The sequence below is a fragment of the Felis catus genome, chromosome E1, assembly GCF_018350175.1.
Source record: "Felis catus isolate Fca126 chromosome E1, F.catus_Fca126_mat1.0, whole genome shotgun sequence".
NCBI lineage: Eukaryota > Metazoa > Chordata > Mammalia > Carnivora > Felidae > Felis > Felis catus.
Genome location: NC_058381.1, coordinates 15,835,202 through 15,861,063, shown reverse-complemented (window position 1 = coordinate 15,861,063; position 25,862 = coordinate 15,835,202). Strand labels below are relative to the sequence as shown.

Genomic DNA, 25,862 nt, shown 5'->3' with positions numbered 1-25,862 from the left:
CCCTGCATGGTTCTTAGCCCTTATTGCTTTGTTTTTGTCTATTTAGGTTTCTCCTATGAAGCATGGCTTCTTTGGCAGGTGAGGCCTGTGTACATTGGGCCCTTAGAGGTAATAAAGAGTAACAATGTAGCCTGCAAATACTCCAGCCTCCTTCTGCCCTTTACCTTTCCTTCTATATGTCTGGTCTTGTCATCTATCTCTTCAGAAACCTCAGTGGCCTCTGTCTACCAGATCGAATCCAAGTTCCTCTGTTTGGCATTCAAGGCCTCAATCTGCCTTTCCAGTTTTGTGTCCTGCCGAGATCCATCCAAACAGAAGGCTTAGTGCTCCGCAAGCACCGTGCTTTCTGAACCCGTGCGTTTTATTTTGTTTTGTCTGAAATGCTCCCTCTCCTCTTTTTCTTCCAGTAACTTCATTTCAAAATCTACCTAAGACCCAGCTCAGACACTGCTTCCTCCATGAAATTTTCTGTTTAGCTCATCTGGATATACAGGAATTAGAGATTTAGACCTAGAAGGGACTTGGAACTCATCTGGTCCACACTTCTCATGAGCACATTCATCTCGATACCCCTTAGCTACATGTATATCCTTTCTGCCCACAGACTCCCAGGCCTGTGCGGGTACTCTTCTTTGACTTACTAGTGAACAAATCTTGCCCCCTCGACTAGTTTATAAGCTCCTTGAGGCAAGAACTAAATCCTCCCCATCCTTGTATTTCTCTCAACACATAGTTCACGGGCAGTAACGTTTTATTCAACAGTATTGAACGTTTGGTCTATGTGAGACTATTTATTTATTGTAAATAAGCAAAAGCCCTTTACCATGAAACATTTTGATCAGCGTGTGTCCCTATAAAGTTGTTTACAGCTTGATTTGTGTGTGCCCAGTCTCGAATGACTACTCTTTGAAATAATGGCACACCTTTCTAGTGTGATTTCAACCTGCACTTCGAATGGCTCACTGAAATACTTAACGAGAGGGTCAGGTGTTTAAAATTCCAAGAATGTGAACCTAACGTGAAGGACGCATCAAGACTTTTTGTTGGGTCATGCCATGTAGAGGTGTATCTTGCAGTTAGTTATTTATGATCTGACCTGCGGTCACAAACTAGCAGTAGTGACAGGTCGGGCCCCAAATTAGACCGCCCACGGGAATGTCGGCCTTCGCCACCTTCACGTGTTCATAGGTGACAGGTTGATGCAGCAGGGCCAGGTCCGGTTTCAGAGAGCAAGACCACATTTTCAAGAATGTTTAGATAGCATTTCAATCTGTGGTGGAATTTTGTGTTCGTCTCCTTAGAATCCAGACAGAGAGGAAGCCCAGAAGAAATAATTGCTTTTCCTGTCATCCCCTCCATCTATCTTTTCCAACAGTTTGTAATGCAAGCTCGAATAGAGACTTTTTTTTTCCAGGGAGCTTTTGAGTCCCATTCTTGTCAGCCCCTGTGGGTAAAGCCTTGCTATCCAGCCCTGGCTGGCTGGTGGTTTGCTGAAGAGAGACTCCATTTGCCTGGCACAGACTTGGGAGAATTATGGATGTTCCAAAATACTGAGTTTTATAGGTCGAGAGGCCCAAGATTCCCCTCTTCCCTGGAACAGAGTAAAAGTTTGCTTTCAGAACTTGTTTCCTAAGCTTCTGAGGAACACTTGGGAGGAGAGCAATATTACGGGCAGAAGGAAATTTTCATTTTATAACTTTCACCTTGATTGTGTCCAACCAGAACCAGGGTGCTTTTTAATCTGTAAATGAGAAGGAATGTTTATTTCCCATTCGTGGTGTCTTGAAAGACTTTTTTTAGCAAACATTTTTGAAAAGCAGTATTTCTAACTATAAAATTATTTTGGAGGAGGCAGTGATTTAGAAATTGAAGACACAGGAAGGCACTTCCTGTAGTTTTTTGAGAATTCGGAACCAGCTGCCCGGTTAGCATTCTGCTACACATTTTGGAGAACTTTGGATCGTTGACCGCCTCCTACGTGGCAGACGAACTGGTTTAGTCTGTGACCTCTTCTAACCAGACTGTGATGCTCATACAGAGTTAATACAGCACAGAATTCTCCCCATTTTCTTCTGCTGAAATCATCAGGCCAAAGCTTTAATTAAATGCCCACATGTTTCAAACTTTGTGGATAAGATGAGTCAATTCCACTAATACAGGATCTGATATGCTACGAGCCTTACGCAGCTTCCCAAGGATTAAAACAGACAGCTTGGCTGAGGGGGGAAAAGAGGTGAATAGAGGAGTGGGTTAGAAAAAGAGAAAGCTGGCATGTGACATTTCAAGAGTGGCCAAACGTTGACCAGTTCCCAGTAAGTTCACTGAGAAGCACCGAGAGGGTCAGCCACTGGGCTTCTGTCTTCTTGAGTGGAGGAGCTTGGCTACAGTGTTACTGTTGCATCAGAGCAAGACTAAGGTTCGGGAGGGGAAGAAATTGTTACTGCCATCTCCAGCTCAGCTCACCAACATTTCGGTTTTTAAGAAGCTTCAAGTATCTGCAGTACAATCTTCCTCCCAGTTCAGGAATCCTTTCTATGGCATCTCTGACATTTCAGTGTCCTTCTGCCTCTGCTTGGACACTCACGATGATGGACAACTCGCTCCTTTGTTGTTCCACAGGAGAGGCTCGATCTTTTCCAGTATCCAACAGCTTTAATTGTAAGAAACTTCTTTCCTTCTTAGACTGAACTGAAATAGTAAAATAGACCTCATTGTGACTTCTCATTGCTGAGTTCTGCCAGCTGGACCGGTGTGTAATCCCTTTTCCTTATTATAGTTTCTGAAATTTTAAATGGATATTATGTTCCTTTCTTACTGTTCCTTTTTCTAGGCTAACCATTCTTAGTTTCTTCAGCTTTACAATCTGATCCTTTATCATCCTGGTTACCTTACAGTTTGTGAGCATCATTTTTTTTTTTTTTTTTTTTGAGAGAGAGAGAGAGAGAGAGAGAATGAATCCTGTCAGCATGGAGCCCCACGTGAGACTCGAACTCACAAGCTGTGAGATCACGACCTGAGCTGAAGTCAGACGCTTAACCAACTGAGCCACCCAGGCACCCCTGTCAGCATCATTCTTAAAACATGGTTCCTGGCCAAGAGGACACATACTGTGTGGGCACACAGTGGGACAGTTTACCTCCTTGTTCTAAACTGGGGTTGTTAACAGGGGAACTGGGGGCTCAGGGACTGTCAACTTCCTGAAATTATTCATTTTTGTATTGATAGACTTATTTCTGAAGAACAAATTCATTGATTTTTCAAAATTCTCTTAAGGAGTCTGTGACTCTTTAAAAGTTAAGGACCACTGGTTTAGACCCTGTTCTCCCATTCATTCATTACCTTGGATTTTTGGGTGAAATTTTGGGCCATGTCATGTTGTTGGCTTCTACGGAGTTGGCGGTTGTCCGAAATCCCCAGGTCAGGAGTTTCAGACAGATGCTCACAGCGCTAGAAAAGTAACCTAAATGGCTTCAGCAGGCCACTGTGCATCCATGTGTATCCACCGGGCGAGTAAATGCCCTATCTAAAGGGGACAGCCACATCTCCGTTCTAACCAATTGTTGTCATGTCTGAATGCACACCTGGAGATGCCAGACCTATCAGGTTTTCAAGAGAAGCCGGAAATCCGGATTTTTGTGCGACTCTCCACATTTTTCAGTGTTGGCTTAGTGTTTTTCACAAATACTGCAAAGGCCAAACAAAACACATCTGCGCCAACAGTTCGCAACATCTGCCCCAGGGCTTTTTTCATATGAACTACTTTTCAACTTTCCTCTGTTTGTTTAAGAAATTCTTTTGAAATCAAGTGCTGAACTTTATGTTGCCCCCCCCCCCATTTCATCTTGCTAGTTTTGCTTGATTGCCCCAGCCAGTTGAGACCTTTTGGAATCTTGATGACTTCCCCTTTTTATCATTAGCACATTTGCCAGACAGATTCTATGTCTTGGCTCACGTTGTAGACGAAAAGGTTGAACAGGATGGGTTCATAGCCACGTGGCATGCTATTAGACACTTTCTCTTCTCTTCCTTATCCTCATTTTGGTACAAAGTGCCAGGCCCAGAAAACAAAGAATTTCTTCCTGTCCTTGGTATCTGTCCAGGGCCATGTTTCTTAAATTTTCCATGTCTCCATTTTCCTCAGATAATGGGGGCTAATCATACTTGCCTTCTCTCTTTTCATGGAGACATCGTATAGATTTATTAACTAAATCAGTAAAGCATGTTGCCTTCCAAGGAAGAACTGTTCTTTGCTTTTCATCCTCAAAATTAGGCTATCGTCTAATTCAGGCGTTAGAACAAAAATAGCCGTGCTCCCCGAGACCCTGAACTAGGTAGATGGCGGGAGTTTATAGCATAACATTGATCTTCATTTTGTGGGATTATGAATTTGTATTTGTCAGCTCTCTAGGGAGATGGTTTGAATTTGTCCCCTCAATCACTTCAAATTTATCCTCTCTTATCCTCTCTTTGAGAGGAAAATGAAGCCCATTGATGGAAGAAAATAAATGGCATTAGTATTAAAGGGGCTATAAATAGTTTGAAAAGAAAGGGGAGGGGGGCACTGTCGCTTGCTTCCTCCTGCTGAAGCATACTAAATCTAAAGCAATTGAGCTTTTTTTTCTTTTTAAAAATTTTTAATGTTTATTTATTTTTGGAGAGAGACAGAGCATGAGCAGGGGAGGGACAGAGAGAGAGGGAGACACAGAATCAGAAGCAGGCTCCAGGCTCTGAGCTGTCAGCACAGAGTCCGACACAGGGCTTGAAACCACGAACCCTAGATCATGACCTAAGCCGAAGTTGGACACTCAACTGGCTGGGCCACCCAGCACCCCAGCAATTGAGCTTTTAAAGCATATGCTCGAATTTGTCCATTAGTGACCGAGAATGGTTAGGCATTTTTTGTTTTGTTTTGTTTTGGTTTTTTTTTAGTTTTTTTTGGAATGACATTTTCAAAATGTCTACAGACAACACTAAACTTCAGAAATTGCTGAGACCTGAGAAGGACCTGGGAGTGCCGGAAGCCCTGTGACCACCCACTGGGGCAGTGGAGTCAGGTTGTGAGGGTTCTCGGGGCTTTGCGCCTCTCTGGCAGCCTTCCGTAGGCGAGTGGTGCCTCTGGTTTTGATCGAGGCTCTTCACCGTTCTCCAGGCAGCGTTTCTTACATCTGGGGCAAAGGTTGGCTTGCCTTTATTTGACAAGTCGAATCTGAATAAGTGTTCAGTTTTGCCTACTTGTCAAGCACTGCTGACTGTAGTTGAGGCAAGGACTTGTAGTGACGGTTCAGTCTGATCACCATGCCTCAACCCTTTTATGGCACGTGAGCCTTACCAGCACTTTTCGGCAGAGTGATTTGTTTGCTACGTATTGGAACCCTGGCCACTTGCCTTCTATGATCTCTGATTTTAAGACAAGCTGTAAGGAAGTCAAATAGCTGTCCTCACTCTCCTCTGTGGAGAGTGAAGAACTAAAAAGGGCGCATTTTATTTGAATTCACTAAGGATTGGGGTAATTGGACATTGTCACTGATATAACATTGGATGGCATCCTGGTCAAATGAAAACACCTGAGCTTTGAATTTAAATTTTGGCTCCGCCCCTGGGTGTGACCTTGGACAAGTTTCTTAACTTGTTCTTGTCTGTGGGTTCTTGTCTGTGGTATAGAGACGGTGATAACTGCTTCAGGGTGGCGGGGCTCTGTGGTGCTCAGCAAATGGCCGAGACGGTGCTGCTGCTGATGAAATGACGTAACCCCCCTGGCATATCCCAATTCCGTGCATCCAGGCGTTTGTCAAGTTCCTGTGACTTTTCCATCACCTCCACTCCTTTTCATTCCTAAAGTCCTGCCTCAGGGCCACTTCAAAGGCTCTGCAAGCCTCCCTACTGTCCCTCAGTGAGCCGTTGTCTGTGAATGAAAATTGCAGCACAGCTTACCTGTGGCCCAGAATACCTGCTGTTCCATCGGGGGTGGTGAAAGGCTCTGTTCTCTTGTCCTGGCCTTACGACCTGCATCGGACTTTTGCCAGGGCTGCCCCTCCCCCAGGGGTTTCAGGCTCTTGAGAGGTGTGTTCCAGCGGTGGTTCTCAGGGCCTCACGCCCTTCCTGCGGTGCCTGCTCAGAGTCCACCGACTCTGCTCCGGGAGGAGGCTCTCTCCGGTTTCCCACTCTGCGGCTTTTCTCACCAGCACGCAGCCAAGATCTCCAGAAAGAGCCGCAGAGGGGGTGCGAACCGTTCTGTGCAGGCAGCTCCCAGAGGTTCTGTACTGTCGCGCTAGCCCTGCACTTGGCCGTCGGTCATTTGTTAGAAATTTTAGCGGATTCCTTCCCGTCTGCTTGAACAGCTCGGCCACGTGGGAGATGGTCCTTGCTTGTCCCGAGCTCTCTGATGGATTCAAGGAAAGTTGTGATTTTTTTGGTTTGTGTGTTTTTTTCTCACCGTTAATATAAGAGCAATGCTCTCTCTGGCTTTCTGCATCCCAGGCGAGAGCCCAGCTGACCAGTGGCTTTCAAGGTGGCCTGGTATGATAAGTTCATTAATAAGGTTTTAGATTCTACATTGCAACTAATCTTTAAGAATCTACCGCTTTTTGAGTTTTGATGTACTTTCAAGGAGGATTATCAACAAGCCCAGGGAAAAGGTGTTAAAATACTTCTTTCTTTTCTTTTCAGTTTTTTTTTTGTTTTTGCCTTCTATTCAGATTTTATTTATTTATTTTTTATTTTTTTAAATTTACATCCAAATTAGTTAGTATATAGTGAAGCAATGATTTCAGTAGATTCCTTAATGCCCCTTCCCCATTTAGCCCATCCCCCCTCCCACAACCCCTCTAGCAACCCTCAGTTTGTTCTCCATATTTAAGAGTCTCTTATGCTTTGTCCCCCTCCCTATTTCTATATTATTTTTGTTTCCCTTCCCTTATGTTCATCTGTTTTGTCTCTTAGAGTCCTCATATGAGTGAAGTCATAGGATTTTTATCTTTCTCTGACTAATTTCGCTTAGCGTAATACCCTCCAGTTCCATCCACATAGTTGCAAATGGCAAGATTTCATTCTTTTTGATTGTCGAGTAACAACTCCATTGTATATATATACCACTTTTTCTTTATCCATCCATCCATCGACGGACATTTGGGCTCTTTCCATACTTTGCCTATTGTTGATAGCACTGCTATAAACATGGGGGGGGGCATGTGTCCCTTCGAAACAGCACACCTGTATCCCTTGGATAAATGCTAGTAGTGCAATTGCTGGGTCTTAGGGTAGTTCTATTTTTAGTTTTTTAAGGAACCTCCATATTGTTTTCCAGGGTGGCTGCACCAGCTTGCATTCCCATTTAAAAAAATTTTTTATTGTTTATTTATTTTTGAGAGAGAGAGAGAGAGTGTGTGAGCTGGGGAAGGGGCAGAGAGAGGGAGACACAGAATCTGAAGCAGGCTCCAGGCTCCGAGCTGTCAGCACAGAACCCAACATGGGGCTGGAGCTCTCAAGCCGCAAGATCATGACCTGAGCCAAAGTCGGATGCTTAACCAACTGAGCCACCCAGGCGCCCCACTTTTCTTTTTAAAACTTTTTTTTAATGTTTATTTATTTTTGAGGGAGACAGAGTGTGAGCGGGCAAGGGGCAGAGAGAAAGGGAGACACAGAATCCAAAAAAAGTGCCAAGCTCTGAGCAGAGCCCAACTCGGGGCTCGAACCCACGAACTGCAAGATCATGACCTGACGCTTAACTGACTGAGCCACCCAGGTGCCCCAAAATATTTCTGTCTTTTCTAACTACTTATCTGTGTGAAGCCGCATTTTCATCATATTTTTCAGCCACACAACATATCACAGCAGAGTCAATACAGAGGCCTACAATGAGAGTCCAGCTGGTCTCTCTTAAAGTAGATGCTGAAGATATTCACAAAGGCACAGAAATGGTGCCATTTTGGGGCGCCTGGGTGGCTTGGTTGGTTGGGCGGCTGACTTCGGCTCAGGTCATGATCTCACAGTCTGTGAGTTCGAGCCCCGCGTCGGGCTCTGGGCTGACAGCTCAGAGCCTGGAGCCTGTTTCGGATTCTGTGTCTCCCTCTCCCTCTGCCCCTCCCCTGTTCATGCTCTGTCTCTCTCTGTCTCAAAGAAAAATAAACGTTAAAAAAAAAAAATTTTTTTTAAAAAGAAAAGAAATGGTGCCATTTTTGTGAAATTTGTTTTGTTTAGGGGGAATACAGTTATTTTTCATAAAGACATGTTACTTATGTTAACATATAATGAGCTTATTGTTTTTTTTTTTTTTAAGAATTTTTTTTTTAATGTTGGGCACCTGGGTGGCTCAGTCAGTTGAGTGACTGTTGATTTCTGCTCAGGTCATGATCTCACAGTTTGTGAGTTCGAGCCTCGCATTGGGCTCTGAGCTGACAGCATGGAGGCTCACTCAGTAAATATTGAGTGCCTTCTTTATGCTGGACACTATTCTAGGCATTGAGGATAATGCAATGAACAATGCAGAGAGACCCTAAGTATGACATTTTTTCACTTCCAGAATCTGTGACTGTTAAGGAGTTATTCTTGTGACCTTGGCTCACTAAGCATGTTTGCCAGAAAATTGAAACTGAATTTTATTAAATGCCTTTTCAGCATCTACTGATATAATCACATGGTTTTCCATCTAATTGATTAGCTTAGTTTGGGGTTTTATTTTTTTAACATTTAATCTTACCTGCTGAGTCATTGTGTTACTGTCCTTTTAATGTGTTGTTAAATTCTGGCATTTGCATCTGGGATTTTCATTCATGTTCAAAAACTTCAGTCCTCTTTATGACTGAATAATATTCCACTGTATGCATGTACCACATTTTTGTGTATCTGTTCCTCTGTTCCTGGACACTTGGGTTGTCTCCACCTTTTGGGTGTTGTGAACAATGCTGTAATGAGTACTGACACACAAATATCTGTTTGAGTCCCTCCTCTCAATTCCTTTTAGTATGTACTTAGGCATTGAATTGCTGGATCATATGGTAATTTTTAATCATTTCAGTGTATTTCATCTCTTTGGAAACATTTTTTTTCCACGTTGTTCTGAACTTTAATAGATTTATTTTTCCACTAGACAAGCGTACATTCGTATTTTATCTTCATTTAATCCATACAGACTGTGTTTCAGATTAGCTGTAGAGTCATAAGCTTTTGTGTTCAGGACCTAATAATGGTGATGCTGTCTCCTCCAAAAAAGAAAACTACCACGATTATTTCCTTTAGCTAAGAAGTCCAGCAGTTGGACTCTTTCCTCCCTGACCTTAGAAACACATCAAGTCCCACTTGTGTGCAGCATGACTATTGAAAATGGTTTTAGGAAAATAGTGTGCCAAGAAGGAACACTGAAGTTTATTATTCTTCTGAGCCATCCCCATATAAATTGGCACTCCTCAGAAGCCAAGAAAGAAGGTCAAGCATAACTTTTGCCATCTGCTTGTTTCCATGTTAAAGGCAGTCACAAGTTTAAACTAGAGTCTCTACATCTAAAGAGGAAAATGCCATTCATCACTACTGTAACTGCTCTGGCTATTACCCAGGTTACTCTTGCTTTTGACTGCTAGTAGTTAGTGACTTGGGAAGGAAAATTCCATCCTTAGTTTGAGGTTGCACGTTAGAAAAATTGCTGACAGAGCAAAGCTTTCTGGGTTTCAGATCCTTGACACAATAAGTCATTCAAATATGTTTAAACAATGGATGGAAATTTGAAACTCTGTCTTCATGTAAGAACTTGACCTCCTTTTTGCTCTTCCTTTTTTCACCCATGGAAATACAGGATTTAGAACAGCGGGAGTTCAGTGCTGTGGTTGTTCTGTCATCATTTCCATTTATAAATCCCAGTGAGTCTGTAATATAGCTATAAAATGTCTTGTGCTGTAGTTTGGGCTCTGAGGTCTTCTCTAGAAGAAGATTAATTTTGTAAAATTAAAGATAATGCTTTTTTTAGTCTGTTTTGGTTTGATGTTCTATAGTCTTCTAGATTAAAGCTCTGAAACGTAAGAAACTATCGTCCTCCATACAGTATTGGGTCACATGCCAGGATCTTTGCTTTTTGTTTCCATGTTATATTGTAAACTCTGAACAGATGCTGTGTTGGTCTCTAAGTGTTGCACGTGATACCTGGAGTATGGATGTTAGGCAAAATATATTAGTGCTATTTTCATAATGGCCTCCAAGCATAAGGGGGACATTTCTTGGGAGATGTACTTACTGACAGGTAAATTTTATGACCCAAATACTGTCTTTCATAAAGAAAAGAGGTGAACTGAGGGGTCTTTATTCCATCTCAGACCGAATTACTCACCTTTGTCCCCTTGTCATACCTCTGAACTTTTCTTGTTCTCGGTCACATAAGAACAGTAGGGACGGGTAGCCAACGCCTAATCATATGGTAATATCATTTATGTAGGCCAAGTGCTACACTCTTTTTTTTTCGTTGAATACTTGGAGATTCTGATCTTTGGAGATTTCTGGTGACTGGATGAGCATCTTGTGGTCAGGTTCCAATACATCTGTCAGCTCTGGAGTTACCCAGACCTCTAGAATTAAGAATGTATTGTTGTAGGAGAAATGTGTCTTTCTTGATTGATTCACTATAAGCAGAGACATGTTAGAGTTGCTTTGACAGAAGGTACATTTTGAGTCATTTGTCTTGATCTATAATGTTGATGTTTTATTACAATATAAGCATGCTTGTCTTACATTCTACAAAATATTTGTTGCAATATTTCCAAATTACTTGATGTAATATAAAATGGGTATAATTCTCTCCATTTTACAGGTGAAGAGGCAGGCTCAGATAGGTTCTGTGACTTGCCCCAAATCACAGTCAGTGAATCCTAGGTCCAGATTTTCTGCTTCCCAGTATGCTGTGTACTTGTCCATCCCAAATTCTCTTTTGAAATAGTGACAGGTTTTTTTTCTTTTTGAGAGAAAGAGAGGGTGCAAGTGAACCAGGGGCAGAGAGAGAGAGAGAGAGAGAGCATCCGAGGAGGGAGGGAGAGAGAGAGAGAGAGAAGCAGGTCTCACCCAAAGTGGGACTCCTGTTCACCCACAGCAGGGCACGAGCTCACCCAATGTGGGACTCAAACTCATGAACTGTGAGATCATGACCTGAGCCAAAGTCAGGTGCTTAATGGCTAAGCCACCCAGGTGCCCAGCAATGACAAACTTTAAAAGTGGATTTGAGAATCACTGTTCAGAACCTGAAAAGTTAAGTGGTTCCCAAGGGAATCCTAGCAATGACAGTGACCCATGGCCTTGTTAACCAGCTAGGTCCCTCGCAATGACAGTGACCCATGGCCTTGTTAACCAGCTAGGTCCCTCGCAATGACAGTGACCATGGCCTTCTTAACCAGCTAGGTCCTTCAGAGCATGATGAGGAGGCTAGGCAGAGAGAAGTGCTCAAGGCTGAAAGGAGAGAGCTGAGTGATCTGTGCACACCGGTAGTACTGGAGAGAGGCAAGAGAGATGGGAGGAGATCATTCAGATGGAGCCCCAAGGGGGTCCGTGGCCTAAAGGGCTTTTGGTACAGAAGGTATCTCCAAAAGTCAGCTGAAGGAACATCCAGTTGTGAGCACAAAAGGTTGTTTTCTTCTGAATGAAGACTCGTGATATAGATGGGACTTTCTAAGTGACTAACAAGTAATAGTAAAATATGGGGGATTAGAACTTAACATGGCAACTGGGAAGTCCCAGCTTTTTGTGGGAAACAGTCCTTTGTTAAGCTGGGACAAATTGTTCCTTTAAGTGTGCCCCATTTCCTAAAATATTGAATTTCTCTACCTTTTATTCAGCTGAGACGTTTGTTTAAACACTTCCTTGGCGTTGCCATTTGGAGTTTTTGCTTTCAACGTGCTTGTCCCCCAGGGTTACGTTTCCTCAAAGGGAGCTGAGCTTGAATGCATTCACCACTCCCAGCTATTTCGGGGCTAACATATTTTAAGTTATGGGTGATAACAGATACAAGCAGAACTTTCAAAAGTGAATGTTTAGTCTTGTTTGGGCACTGCTGGATTTGTGTCCTGGTCTTGCCTTGTGATTTTAACTTCTGGCTTGTCTCCTAAAAACAATAAGAAAGATCTCTTTGGTTCATGTTTTCAGTGGCTGTGGTTTGCAGAAATCATAAATAAAAGTGACTTAGGTGGAACGGAGCATTTTAACAAATAAGGTGCGAATTACTCCTTTTGCCCTTTACATTCTTTTGGTTCACAAACTTGGAAAGAAATCTGTGCTTTAAATAAAACCCCTTTATACTCAAGATTTCTGAATGAGCAGTGAAGGAATTGGTGTTAACGCCAGTGATTCTCATCTGATGGGTGCCCATCCAGCCTTTGACCATGACTGCCAGACCTAGAAGATATGTGGTGTGTTCCAGGGTACAGGGAAGCTGTACACGTGCGCCCATCCATAGCCATGAGATTCCCGTAGCCTCTGCTGCTGTTTGGCACCGTTACTGGGAATGGGCTGCATTGTTATTATTGCTGAGGCTTCTTAAAGCACCTCTCCTCCAGCTTGAGGATGCCCTGTTTCCGTAGCAACAGCTCTTCATGATGCCAGAGTGGCCAGCAGTATCAAAACTAGGGACATGCCATAAATAAAGGCTACTTATCTACCTTCAGTAGATGCCCCTTGCTTTCCAAATGATTCTGGCATTCTTTCCTCATACCTCTTTGTATCATTCTCACCTTACAGTTATTTCTGTTTCTTACATGTATTCCTTACAAGCTCTTTATTTTTATTTATTTATTTTTTTATTTTTATTTTTAAAAATTTATATCCAAATTAGCATATAGTGCAACGATGATTTCAGGAGTAGATTCCTTAATGCCCCTTCCCCATTTAGCCCATCCCCCCTCCCACACTCCCTCCAGTAACCCTCTGTTCTCCATATTTATGAGTCTCTTATGCTTTGTCCCCCTCCCTGTTTTTATATTATTTTTGTTTCTCTTCCCTTATGTTCATCTGTTTTGTCTCTTAAAGTCTTCATATGAGTGAAGTCATAGGATTTTTATCTTTCTCTGGCTGACTAATTTCACTTAGCATAATACTCTCCAGTTCCATCCACGTAGTTGGAAGTGGCAAGATTTCATTCTTTCTGATTGCTGAGCAATACTCCACTGTGTATATATACCACATCTCCTTTATCCATTTATCCATCGATGAACATTTGGGCTCTTTCCATACTTTGGCTATTGTTGATGGTGCTGCTATAAACATTGGGGTTCCTGTGTCCCTTCGAAACAGCACACCTATATCCCTTGGATAAATACCTTGTAGTACAATTGCTGGGTCATAGAGTAGTTCTATTTTTAGTTTTTTGAGGAACCTCCATACTATTTTCCAGAGTGGCTGCACCAGCTTGCATTCCCACCTTATAAGTTCTTTAAAGACATGTCCCCATTTAGTGATCTTTGATTCTCAGCATCTATCATAGTACATATCTTACTTTTTATTGAAGGAGTGAATAAAAGATTGAAACTTTTTTTTCTGGAGAATGTTTCATTTTCAACATGGTTCAGAGGAACAGTTTCCCTGATTCTGCATATGCCTGCAGATGTTGAACTTAACCAGCTTACTTACAAACTCCAAAGGATGGGTTAACAACCTTTGGCTATTGAAGTGATAGTCACATTTGAAATACTGTACTCTTCATCTGGGGGATCTGGGAATGATATTAATAGTGGCCTTTTAATGAGCCCCTTTTATGAGCTGAGTCCCCCGTCAGGGTTCTCTCTGGTGCAGAAGACAAAATCCCAGTTCAAGCTGGCGTCGGCCAACAGGAGGATTATTTGAAAGGCGCTTGTGTCTTGTTTTGAAGAAGTTGAAGTCAGACCATGGAATAGCAGTGTCTCAGCTCACCTTGTCAGACCAAACAGTTGAAGCCCGGATCGGAATAATGCACCCAATTTTTCCGTATCTGTCTCTCTGCCTGTGTTTACTTTATCATCACTACCTGGAGACCAGCCTCTTCCCCTTTCTGGGGAACCTCGCTGCTCTCTAACTCAGCTTCTCATTTGGGGCTCCCGCCAGGCAGAGATGAACTCTCTTTGCCAATTTGTTCTGGAAAGTCACAGGAAAACTATCTGGCTCAGCTTGGACCAGGCCTGCTTCTGAGACAGCCGACTCTAAAAGAACACAATGAGAGGAAAGATTCTCAGGAGGAAGGAACTGGGTAAACAGTTTCAAAGGTGTTCATTATAAGCCCTGCATTCCTTCCTAGCAGAACGGCTTTGAGGTAGGAGCTCCTGTTCTAGAAATGATGAGCCTGTGCCTCCTGGAGGTAAAGTGGCTTGTTAGAGATCACACAGTAAGCTGCAAGGGCAACACTCAAGTCCCAGTTTGCTTGTTCGAAAACCCTTGCCTTTTACTAATACAGTGCGTTGCTTTTCCGAACAGTAGGAAAGGAAACGGCAGACAAGTGTGGAATTGGACAACAGAAATGATAGCTGAGTGGTGGGAAAATACAATCTTCTTCCCAGGAACCTTGAATATTAGCACCTTACTTTTTCAAGGAACATAAAGCCCTACTAGTTCTTCTGAAAAATGAGCAACGTTTTCTTCCTTCCGGCAGTGGTGACAAATGGGATCTTCGTTCCAAATCTCTTAAAGGCTGCCTGTGAACCCACAGGATAAAGGCAATATAATTCTCTTATAACAGAGCAAACTGCAAAATTACATGCATCCACGCACCAAACGGGATATTAATTTCTCAAGGCATTTCCATTGGATCAAATCTCCTCTGTCTATACAGGTAGCGCGTGATGGTTCTGGACAAAAAATTAAAAAGATGAAAGAAAAAAGCAGTGGAGTCTGTGGTGCCAGGTCCCATGCTGCTTATCTTCTGTGCACGTGACCCAGCGTGGCTTTGGTAGCCTGTTCAGAGTCTACTTTAGGAGGCAAGGAAAATTAAGAATAATGGGTACAGGGAATGGTGCACAGAGATAGCCTGATTGGTTCTGCTCAGTCTTCAGAGCTAGCCCGATGGGTTGCTTTGCATCTCCTAGCTGTAGAATTAGGGTTTCCAAAGAGGACCGCTGTAATAACTGCTGCTTAGTAATACCCTCGAATGCAGGTTGTAGCCACGCTTTCAATCTCAGTTTAAAAATTCTGGTAAGGGTAGGGGCGCCTGGGTGGCTCAGTCAGTTAAGCGTCTGACTTCATCTCAGGTCATGATCTCGTGGTGTGTGGGTTCGAGTCCCGCATCAGGCTCTGTGCTGACAGCTCAGAGCCTGGAGTCTTTCAGTTTCTGTGTCTCCCTCTCTCTGCCCCTCCCTTGCTCGTGCTCTGTCTTTCTGTGTCTCTCAACAATAAATAAATGTAGAAAGAGAAAGAAAGAAAGAAAGAAAGAAAGAAAGAAAGAAAGAAAGAAAGAAAGAAAGAAAGAAAAAGAAAGAAAAGAAAAGAAAAGAAAAGAAAAGAAAAGAAAAGAAAAGAAAAGAAAAGAAATGAAATTCCGGTAAGGGTAGATTGAAAGCAGACATGTTTGGGTGATTAGTTCTGTTTTTAATCTACATACAGCTTGGAATGGGAAAGTAGCCACATTTTATTTTAAAGAGAGTCTGGGGACAGTGCCAGAATCTATCTCTCTGCACATTTTCTGATCAGCCAGGTAGTAAAAATATTTTAGTGTTACTTAAAAATAAAATCCTGATGATTCTTCCAAATTACAAAATGCTCTTCCTGTGTAATTGATTACTAGAGATTAGATATCAAACAGTAGGGTGTGTGTTGAGAGTGGACTTGCTTAATGGAAGAGGCTTCAGAAGAACCCTGTTCACTCTGGAAAATGAATTGTATTAAATTTCCTCGACTTCAGTACATTGTTATAACAAGCAGAAGTATTCCAGCCTGGGAAAAAAAAAATCTGGCAAACAGTTTATCTTTCTTTCAGACTCTGAAATATAAGATTGTGTGAGTCTTGTTGTTTGCTAGAAGAAAAACGTGGTACCTTCAGCAGAGACCGTTCTGGTAGGATGCCAGATTAAGAATAAAAGAGAACTATGGATAGAGACTCTTTCTCTGAGAAGGGATCGTGCATGCTTCTTCAGACCCTACTTTAAGTATAGAACCTGGTCCATTTTGCCTTTTTACCTGGAAGTCTCTGTCTTAGCATATTTGGCTGGAAGATGGTGCTTCTAATCCCGTTAGAGCATCACTAGGTATGGCATGACCAACAATATCACAGAATTCTGTGCGGGCTGTGCCCTCAACTGTCAGTCCTTTCTGGTGGGCAGTTGCCTTTCAGGCAGTGCTTTTTTACACCATGAGCTGACATTTTTTAGAAGGCTGCAAAGGGTTTAGAATTTACTGACCCCTTGCAGTATCCTGGGCATGAGACTCCTTATTAGCCAAATAGATAACATTTACAGAAAGTGTGACGGTGTGTTCTTGAACCACTGCCGGTAGATGTGCCCGAGGTTGGGGAAAGGCGAGGGTGTCGGTCACCACACCCCACTCAGAGTGGTGGTCTCAGCACTGCTACCCTTCCGACGAGTGCCCCACAACAGTTTGGATCGGTTGGCAAGTATCTGTCAAGTTCCACCTGTGCTCTAGCTCTGGTTGGATGCTGCAGGTGATGTGACCATATGATCAGTCACCAGAGTCACTTTGCAGCGTGAGCTCCTAATAATTATACTGAGACAGTCGCCATAAACTGGGCCTGCCCCTCTGGCAACCAGAATGGGTGATTGCCTGAACTATAGGGGATATAAGAATGCCATGCGTGTCATCGGTCTGTACTCTGGAGGACGCTTCTAGTCTTGTTTAGAACTCGTACACGAAACAATCCAAGACATTATAAAAAGGTCCTTCTCTTCTGTAATTGTCCCATTACTGCCCCCCAGCCTCCCAAATCAGTTTCTCCTTTTCTGTTGAGTCGTTCCCACACTAGACCTGTGCAAGCACCTCTCATCTTCAGATCTTCCTCCCTTCACTCCATCGGTTGACCCATTTTTCTTGTCTTCTCATAGCAAACACTTTTTGAAAAAAACACTCTACACCAGGGGTCAACAGACTTGTTTCCTGCTAAGGACCAGATAGTAAATACTTTAGACTTTACCAGCCATGTGGTCTCTTACAACTCCTCGTCTCCGCTGTTATGTGGTGAGGGTAGCCATACATTATACCTAAACGAATGGGATTGGTGTGTTCCAAACATTATTTATAAAAACAGGTGGCAGACTTCCTCATGTCGTCACTGTCCACTTCCATCCCCGTGACTCCACTGAAATTGTTCTGGGCAAGGTCATCAGCGACTTCCTTATTGTCAAATTCAGTGGCAATTCTCCATCCTAATTTACATAAGATTTCAACAAAATAAGAAAAATCTCTCATTTCCTCCTCCTTCCAACACTCGTTTGGCTTCTGTGACACCACCGTCCCTCATTTTCTCTCATGTCACTGGTAAAACAGAATCCGCATCTTTTTCTCGCTTTTTCTTTCCTCCTAGACTGCTGACCATTGGAGTGCCCAAGGACTCAGCCTGGGCCATTTTCTCTTCTCTTTGCTGTCTTTTCTCTCTTCCTGGGTGAGTTCTATTTCTATAGACTTAACCATCGCCTATAAACCGATAACTTCTAAATTTGAATCTCCAGTCTGCTCCTGTCTTTCAAGCTCCAGACACAGATGTCCAGCTTGAGATGTCTTGGTGTCCCCACTGGACATCCAGTGGGCTGTGCACCCCTAGCATATTGAAATGGAACTCTTGATTTCTGATCCCACCACCACCATACACACCTGCCTGTCAAACCTGTTCCTTCTCCTGTCTTCCCTCCTTAGTTAAGGGACACATTCACTGGCTTTTTGAACCAAGACCAAAGAGTAATCCTTGATTCTTTCCTTTCTCTCATTATCCACATCCAGTCCATCAGTGAGTCCCGTGGGTCATATCTTCCTACAAATCCCAGTCACTCGCACCTCTTCCCCTCACCGTTGGCCACCTGCTCTAGACCTGCACCGTTTTTCGCCTAGAGCACGGCAGCCCTTCCCAGCGGTCTTTTCTTTCATTCCTGCCTCTGGATGGCCCCTGCCACCCCTGCCATGTAGCAGCCAGGGCCGTCTTTTACATATGTAAGCCATTTGCCAGTCCCTTGTTTGAAGCCCTTCAGTGGCTTCTCATTGCCCTTTGAACAAAATCCCGTGGTTTTACCAGGCCTTTGGGGCCCCCCAGGCCCTGGTGCCTACCTGCTTCTCCAAATTATCAGCACTTCCCACTCCGATTCTACCGTGCCATCCACTGCCTTCCTTTGTGGTCCTTCAGAACGCCAAGGTCTTTTTCTGCATCAGGATCTTTTATTTGCTGTTCTCTCTACTTGGAATTCTCTTACTCCAGATCTAAAAATGTTGACTCTGCCTCATCCTGCAGGTCCCAGTTCATATGCTATTTCTCAGGAAACCTTCTGTGGCCACCCTGCTGATCAATTCCTTCATCACACCTGTCCCTCTCTGAAATTTTCTTCTTTGTTTCTTTATTCAGTTGTTTTTCCAGTATCTCCTCCAACCTGTCACTTCTTGAAGTAAGTTCCTTGAGGACAGGGAAAGGGACCATGTGTGTCTCATCTCCCAGTGGTTCCTGGTGCTTAGAGGAGTACCTAGTACATGGAAGCTATTCCACAAATATCTGTTGAATGGTAGAAGTGAATTAATGAAATGCTGACAGATGTAGTTGGGACCATAATTGCCTCAGGAATTCAGTGTCACAGTTCAGATACAGCTAGTCTTCAGTTACAAGACCGTGAAGGTCTGCATTGCTAGAAAATGACAATTTATTTATGATAGAGTACGGATTTGACCCAGTATTTTTTTTTCAGTATGTGAGGATTGCAAACCTAATTTATTGTTGCTTAAAAGAAGGTCTGCAGTTGAAATGTTGGCACAGCCATAAACTACATAAATGTGTTGCTTGACTACCCTGAGAGCAAAGGTGGATCGTGTGTGTGTGTGTATATGTGCGCACGTGTGTGTGTATATACGTGTGCGTGCATATACCATAATTGATTTTAAAATTCAAGTTAATAAACATGTATTGAGTACCTACTGTATCATTCTGGGCACTGCCCCGGGTGTCCATAAGTCACAACGAATGAGATATGGTCCTTGCCTCCTAGGATGTCATGGTCCAACCAAAAGACACACTCACAAAAAACTTGTTATGAATGTTAAGTTTACATGAAGGATCACAGGCACCCAGCTGATGAATGAATTGATTGTACCCCCTGCTGCATATGTGTTTGTTTACATATAGAGAGGGTGTTGGAAGGGAAGGGGAAGTTGGGGAAAGGATGGGGAAAAAGTGGCATTTGAACTAAGTCGTGGGAGATAACAAAGATTTGCACGCTCTCAGTAGCTGTATTGAACATTTTATTTTGAAATTTTACTCCTTTGGTTGTGAGTGGGCATTTGATATTTTATACCATTTTATCATTTTAATTTTGTTAGAACTTGATTTTGGTTTCTCACAATCTTATGAAATCTGAAGTTGGACAGTATGGTAGTAGGCAGTGCTCAGAAGAATCTGGTTCATATCCTGGTTTTGAGGAGGTGAATATTTGAAGTGAGGAAGAAAATTCTTGGGGGCTGGAGGGGTGGAATGAGCGGATGTGGATTCACTCAGGGAGCGGCTTAGGCTAGGAAGCATCAGATAGTGGGCAGGCCTGGTGGTTGTGCTGAGAGGGAAGGCGTGGCCAGAAGGGAACGGATGCGCGTATGTCCCTGTATATCTGTACATATATGCGTGCATGCATTTGCTTAGGTGGTCCTGAGCCCCGGAAATAAACCTGATATTTGTGCAGTTTTTACACCTGTTATGTCATTGAATCTTCCCAACGACCGTCGAAGTAGGTATCGTCATCACTACTCTGCAGACGAGGAAACAGATGCCCAGAGAGGTTGCGCACACGGTGTGACAGCACAGGCGGGCCTCAAACTGCTGCCTGCTGGTCGGAAAATACAAGGTTAGGGTTTTCTCACACCGCCACAGCTGTCTCAGGGGTGCTGGATCCTAGGATGGCAGGAAACTGAGTGGAAACACTGCTGAGTGAGAGGGGGCATCCTTTGGGGGCAGAACGGGATTGAGAGGAGCTGCTCAGCATGACCCACTTGCATTCCATCCCCTCTTTTGATTGTTTCCTGCATTTTAGGTAACGTTTCCCACATTAGGAATTTTGGGCCCTGATAGCAATGCCGACTGTTGTCTTAAGCCCAGACTTTCTGACGATTCAAATCCGGTGTCCAGGTGGCAGAAGCTACAAGTACAAAAGCTTCTTTGCCCACAAACCCCTGTAGATACAAGTGAAGTGATCCCACAGAGCAAACACACGCTGACCCGGCATACCCCAGGAGGTGCGAGCGGCTGCCTGAACGGTGTCCCCTCAGACTTGCAATAGGGCTAAAGACACAGCTTCTCAGAGTACCCTCTGGACATGCATTTTAGGAGCTGTAACACAGTCACATGTGAGGGCTCCGCGTACTTGTCCCCACGTGTGAAACTCCTGTTTGGAACTATGCCACACACAAGGGCAAGGAGCTCCAGAAGAAGAAAGGATTCCCAATATCAGAAGAAGGGGACAGCCTGGGAAGCCCACAGAGGAAAGAAAGATACGACCCCTGCCTCCACCGAGGAAGGAATTTCCAGCAGAGGAAGCCAGCTCGAGTTTCTTTTGGGGGATGTTTTCTAAGTACAAAAGAAAACGTATTCATTCGTGGTCTCGAGGTGGCTTTCTCATTGGGTACAGCTGAATGCAGAAGTCCAGTTAATTCTGTCAGGGCTTTTGTCATTCTCCCTTGCTCTCGGCTCTGCTTTCTTCCTGCCTCTGGAAGGCCCTCTCAGGAAGGCTCCTCTTTCCGTATGCAGACTGAGAGGAAACACAGCTCTAGGGTGACACTGGTCTTATCACTACATTCATAAAGGGCTTGTGAGGCCTGGTTAGGACAGACCACTCTTAAATCCAAAATAAATAAAGTGTGTTTGATGTAATGAAGTATGAGTTCTTCTGCTGGCTGCTACATCTTTTCTAAGTACATATGTTCTCCACATGTGTGCTTTTAGTGCCCTGACAACTCCTGAATGTTGCTTCCCCCTCCTCGCGGGAGCAACTCTGGTTTATCATACTTTAAATGTGTGGCATCCATCTTATAGGTCTTTCAGTAGAAACATTTGGCTCACGGGGCGCCTGGGTGGCTCAGTCGGTAAAGTGTCCAGCTCTTGATTTCGGCTCAGGTCATGATATCATGGTTTGTGGGTTCGAGCCCTGCATCAGGCTCTGCGCTGTGTCAAGTTGCAGAACTTGCTTGGAATTCTCTCTCCCTCTCTCTGCCCCTACCCCACTTATGCTCGCGCGCTCTCTCTCTCTCTCTCTCTCTGTCTCAGAATAAATAACTTAAAGGTTTACCGCAGTTCTGGAGTCCCTGTGCACAGTTGATTTCGTTGAAGGCACAGTCTCCTAGAACTTTCAAAGTTCAGGGTTTCTCCCAAATTAGAACCACCTCTGTCTCTCTACAAGCTTTAAGGTTATTACACACACATGTATGCACACACATGTGCCAACATGTACAGATGTGCATGTTTTATTCCTGTGTTGTCATCAGTAACATGGAGTCATCACTAAGATGGAGGGAGGTAGTTTTTAAATTAAAACTTTATGATTCAGGTTGGCAAGAACCTTGTGTATTTGCCTGTATCCAAATGCTAGAGTCCGTCTACTATTTGGGTCCAGTAAAACTGCGTAAGAACAATGAGTCAAGAGCGCGCGTTCTGGTAGGTTTCTTCTGAAGCTAGACTCGATTATAGTGCAGTGACTGGGTGCCGTCTTGTGTTGCTCCTTGTTTATCATTTATTTCTTTTATTCTAGGCACTTGAAGAGGCCCAGAAAGCTATCCAGCAGCTCTTTGGCAAAATCAAAGATATCAAAGACAAAGCAGAAAAATCAGAGCAAATGGTGAGTTTAGGTTTCTTCCTGACTTTCTTGCAGAAGAGGAAGTTCGGTTCTTGTCCAGTCACACTCATGAATGGGCTTTTTCTCCCACTTGCTGGCAGCCACAGCACCCACGTCTCGAAAGCAAGCCCTGTGCGTACATTCCAGATCAGTTCAAGAGGAGCAGCTAGACGTGCAGTGACTCACCATCCCTGCTGCCCTGCATTCACAGCCCTTTTTTAAATAGGAAAAGTTTTCTTCTTTCCCCAAAATAGTGTTCTAGTCATTTTGGATTCTTTTCTCGAGCATTTGTTTATATCACGTATTTCTCAGTTAAGATCCACGATATGTCATGAAAACTGGTACTGGAATTGGGAGGTGGGACGGATCCTGCCACAGTGCATGCTTACGGTTTTGGTGAAGTTGTCCTTTGACAAATCTGTGTCCTCCGGTGATGTGCTCAGGAGGCCCGCCCACTGACGGAGAACCCAGCCTCACCCACTCCTCCTCCACGGCAGGCACTGTAACATGTCAGCTCCCGCGCACACATTCTGGCCACATAATGTAATGTCTCTCAGTTGTCTCTGATCTCCAGTTTCCTCAGCCTGTAAGGTAAGAACAGTAACACCTGCCTCAAAGGCTTGTTGTGGAATTAAACATATGAAGAGCGCTGGGCATAGTACGAGGCTTGTGATAGAAGCCGTTACTAATGTCATTGGCCCCCTACTTCTTTTGGTTATAAAAACTCCCAAATCCATACAGTCTTTCCTCCCCACATCCTGTTACAATTTACTCCAGGAACAGACCTCATGTGTATCCTTCAGCTCTCTTCGGTGGCCGTGTGGCAAGATAGGGAAGGACATGGAGTGGGAGGGCGGCGGGCAGTTTGATAGAGCAGTGAAGAGAAGTGAAGTCTGAAGTCAGACTGCCTGGGTGGGGTCCAACCCCTCTACTTACTAACCGTGTTATTCAGCCCCTCTGTGCCTCAGTTTCCTCACTGTAAAACGGAGATGACCGTCCTGGGTACATCGTAGAATTGTGGGGACTAATTGAGATGACGTGTCACACATAGGCCCAGAGTGAGCATCAGTTGTTGCCGTCCCTCACCGTCAGCTCTTCCTGTTCATTCTCCCAGGCAGGTAGTGTTACAGACTTTAACTACCAAACCAAGAGTTGAAGGAGGGGAAAATAAATAGTGATAATATTTGTACTTTGTCAGAGAATTAAATAGTCTTTGATAGAGGCTGTATGTCATCAAGGAGGGATTCGGATTGGTGGTTCTTTCCCCCAGGATGCACTACCCCCAGCACCATCCGCGGGCCGTTGAAGCATGGAAGTTAGTAGATGTTTTATTTTAAAGCAGTTTGCTTTCCTGGATGGCGCTTTGCTAAAGGGAAGAAGAGGTAGGACCGAAGAGAGAACGGATATTTGTTGCCCTCCAACAGTGTGCCAAATACCGTGCCATGGATGTCCCTTTATAGTGGGACAAGTGATCTCATTTAGCCCTCACAGCAAATTTATGAACTAGGTTTTATTATTATTTGTATGATTACCCATCTTATCAATGAAACTGAGACTCAGTGAGGCCAGGCAACTTCTGTAGGACACTGGACGTGCTGAGATTCAACCCTGGAGCTGCCTGACTCCAAAACCTTGGAGTCAGAACACGTCATGTTCTGTCCTTTTTTGGCTGCCCCTGGGTAACAGTTAAGGTACATTAACTAAGGGTGTTCTGTTTGTGTCGCGATCTCTGTGACTTTGTCCTGAGCATCCCTTGCTTGAGCTGCCTTTAAGGGTGATGTCTAGAGAAGCACAGGATATGTAACGGGGAGAGACGGGAGGTACTGGGAACAGAGAGACTAGTCACCTCTGGTGCAGAGCAAGGAGTGTCTGAAGAAGTAGAAAGAGTCAGATTTTGTGATGAGGCACTGGATGAGTACTCAGGATTTAGTGACTGACTAATGATGCAGGAATGAGAAGAGTCATAGATGACTGTGACTTCTAATACAGTAGTTAAAGACCCCTGAGCTAACAGACCCAACAGAGCTAAGGAACCTCAAAAGAGGTGCCGGGATTTTTCTGTAGGAAAGAGGGTAATGATTTCAGTGTTGGAAGTGGGTTGTCAGATTCTGGGGGCAAACTCCCGTATCTAGTTCACTATTCCACTCCTGATCTTCTTTTTCCCCAAACTCAGTTATTCTGTGAAGAATAACAGGTTCTTAATCTGTTTCCCGCCCTGGGCAATAGAAGTAGAGATACTGATAGCCTGAGAGTAACAAGAGGGAGCAGGCATGATGAGGAAGTCCCTGTGAAAGGACTTTTACTGCTAAGATCCAGGTCAGCTCAACAGGTTCGTGGGTGTTGAACTAAGCTGGGAGGGTTATGGTCTTCACTCTATGCGTTCACCCCGGATGATCGAACTCTGAAAAATCGGATCACGTGAGCATAACTCACTACCAAGTTTTTAACTTTTTTTTTTTTAAGTTTATTTATTTATTTTGGGAGTCAGCGCGCACATGCACGTGAGCTGGGGAGGGGCAGAGAGAGGGAGAGAGAGAATCCCAAGCAGGCTCCATGCAGAGCCTGACTCGGGGCTCGATCTCCGGAATCACGAGATCATGACCTGAGCCGAGATCAAGTTGGACGCTTAACCAACTGAGCCACCCAGGCCCCCCTCATCCTAATCGTTTTTAACTCTATACAGTTGAGTAATACTATATACCTTCCTTTGTGAAAGATATACTTTTTTTTTTAAGATTTTTTTTTTAAAGTAATCTCTACACCCAACATGGGGGGCTTGAACTCACAACCCCAAGATCAAGACTCGCATACTCTACTGACTGAGCCAGCCAGGCCCCCTGGAGTTTGTCACTTTTCATGGAAGATAGCTCTTTCCAGTGACTGGAAGGCTTGTGCCTGGTGTCCAAGGCACTCCCTTCCTTCCAGGTATCAAAGAAATTGGGAAATCAAATTGCTCTTCAGAAAGCTTCTTGGTCAACATCAACTCAGGCAGTTTAGTGGAACATTCTGCCTCGTTATTAGCAAAGCTGGAGAATTGTTCCCACCTCACTGCTGAATGTGCTTTTCTGGTGACTAAAATACACTAGTATTCCCAAGTACAGAGTTTCTTTCTCTTGGATCTTCTGGGTCAACACTGTCCGAATTCTACCCCAACCCCCCCAATTACCTTCTCGGTCCCTGAAGACCTTACATCTCATCTAGAATAGTACATATTAAGTGTATTACATTTTAGTCTTCTTGAGATTTGAGAGCAAGTCTTTCCTTGCTGGGGATCAGACAGTAAAGTCTATTTCCATGAATAAAGACCATCTCAGTAGAAGAGCCGACTAAGTAATTGTATAAGTGATCCAGGGATATGTTTTCTTTATTTTAACAAAAGTCAGGTGTGCCTGGGTGACTCAGTTGGTTAAGCATCTGACTTCAGTTCAGGTCATGGTCTCACAGTTTGTGAGCTTGAGCCCTGCGTCGGGCTCTGTGCTGACAACTCAGAGCCTGGAGCCTGCTTTGAATTCTGTGTGTGTGTCTCTCTTTCTGCCCTCCCCCACCGTCCTCAAAAATATACAGATGAAACCAAAGTGCCATTTAGCTGTACCTCTGCCTATACAGGGAGTGACTGTTATCAATTTAATGTGTATCCTTCTAGATCTTTATCTGTGCACTTACATAAATCTATAGTTTCAGTTTGTGGTTTTCTTTTCTTTTATTATTTATTTTTTTTAAGTTTATATATTTGAGAGAGAGAGAGAGAGGTTCATTGTATTGAACCTGATAGCCCTGTCAGAAGACATACTTTTCTAAAAAAAAAAAAAAACCTTGTTCAAAAGGAGATGCGCTGAACTTGGCTCCTGGACCACATGCTCCATACTAAATTGCTATTTGGATCACTCCACTTGAGGTGAAAAAGAAAGTTCATGTCGTTCT

General features: G+C 43.8%; 1 protein-coding gene across 4 annotated transcripts in view; it reads left to right on the top strand.

Moving 5' to 3' along the window:
• Positions 1 to 25,862, top strand: part of VPS53 (VPS53 subunit of GARP complex) — a 150,763-nt gene that overhangs the window by 29,436 nt on the left and 95,465 nt on the right. For all 4 annotated transcript variants that reach the window (XM_045045335.1, XM_045045336.1, XM_045045337.1 and 1 more), the window contains one exon: positions 21,858 to 21,944. In XM_045045335.1, the coding sequence (XP_044901270.1) occupies positions 21,858 to 21,944 (87 nt within the window). The remainder of the gene's footprint in view (positions 1 to 21,857; positions 21,945 to 25,862) is intronic.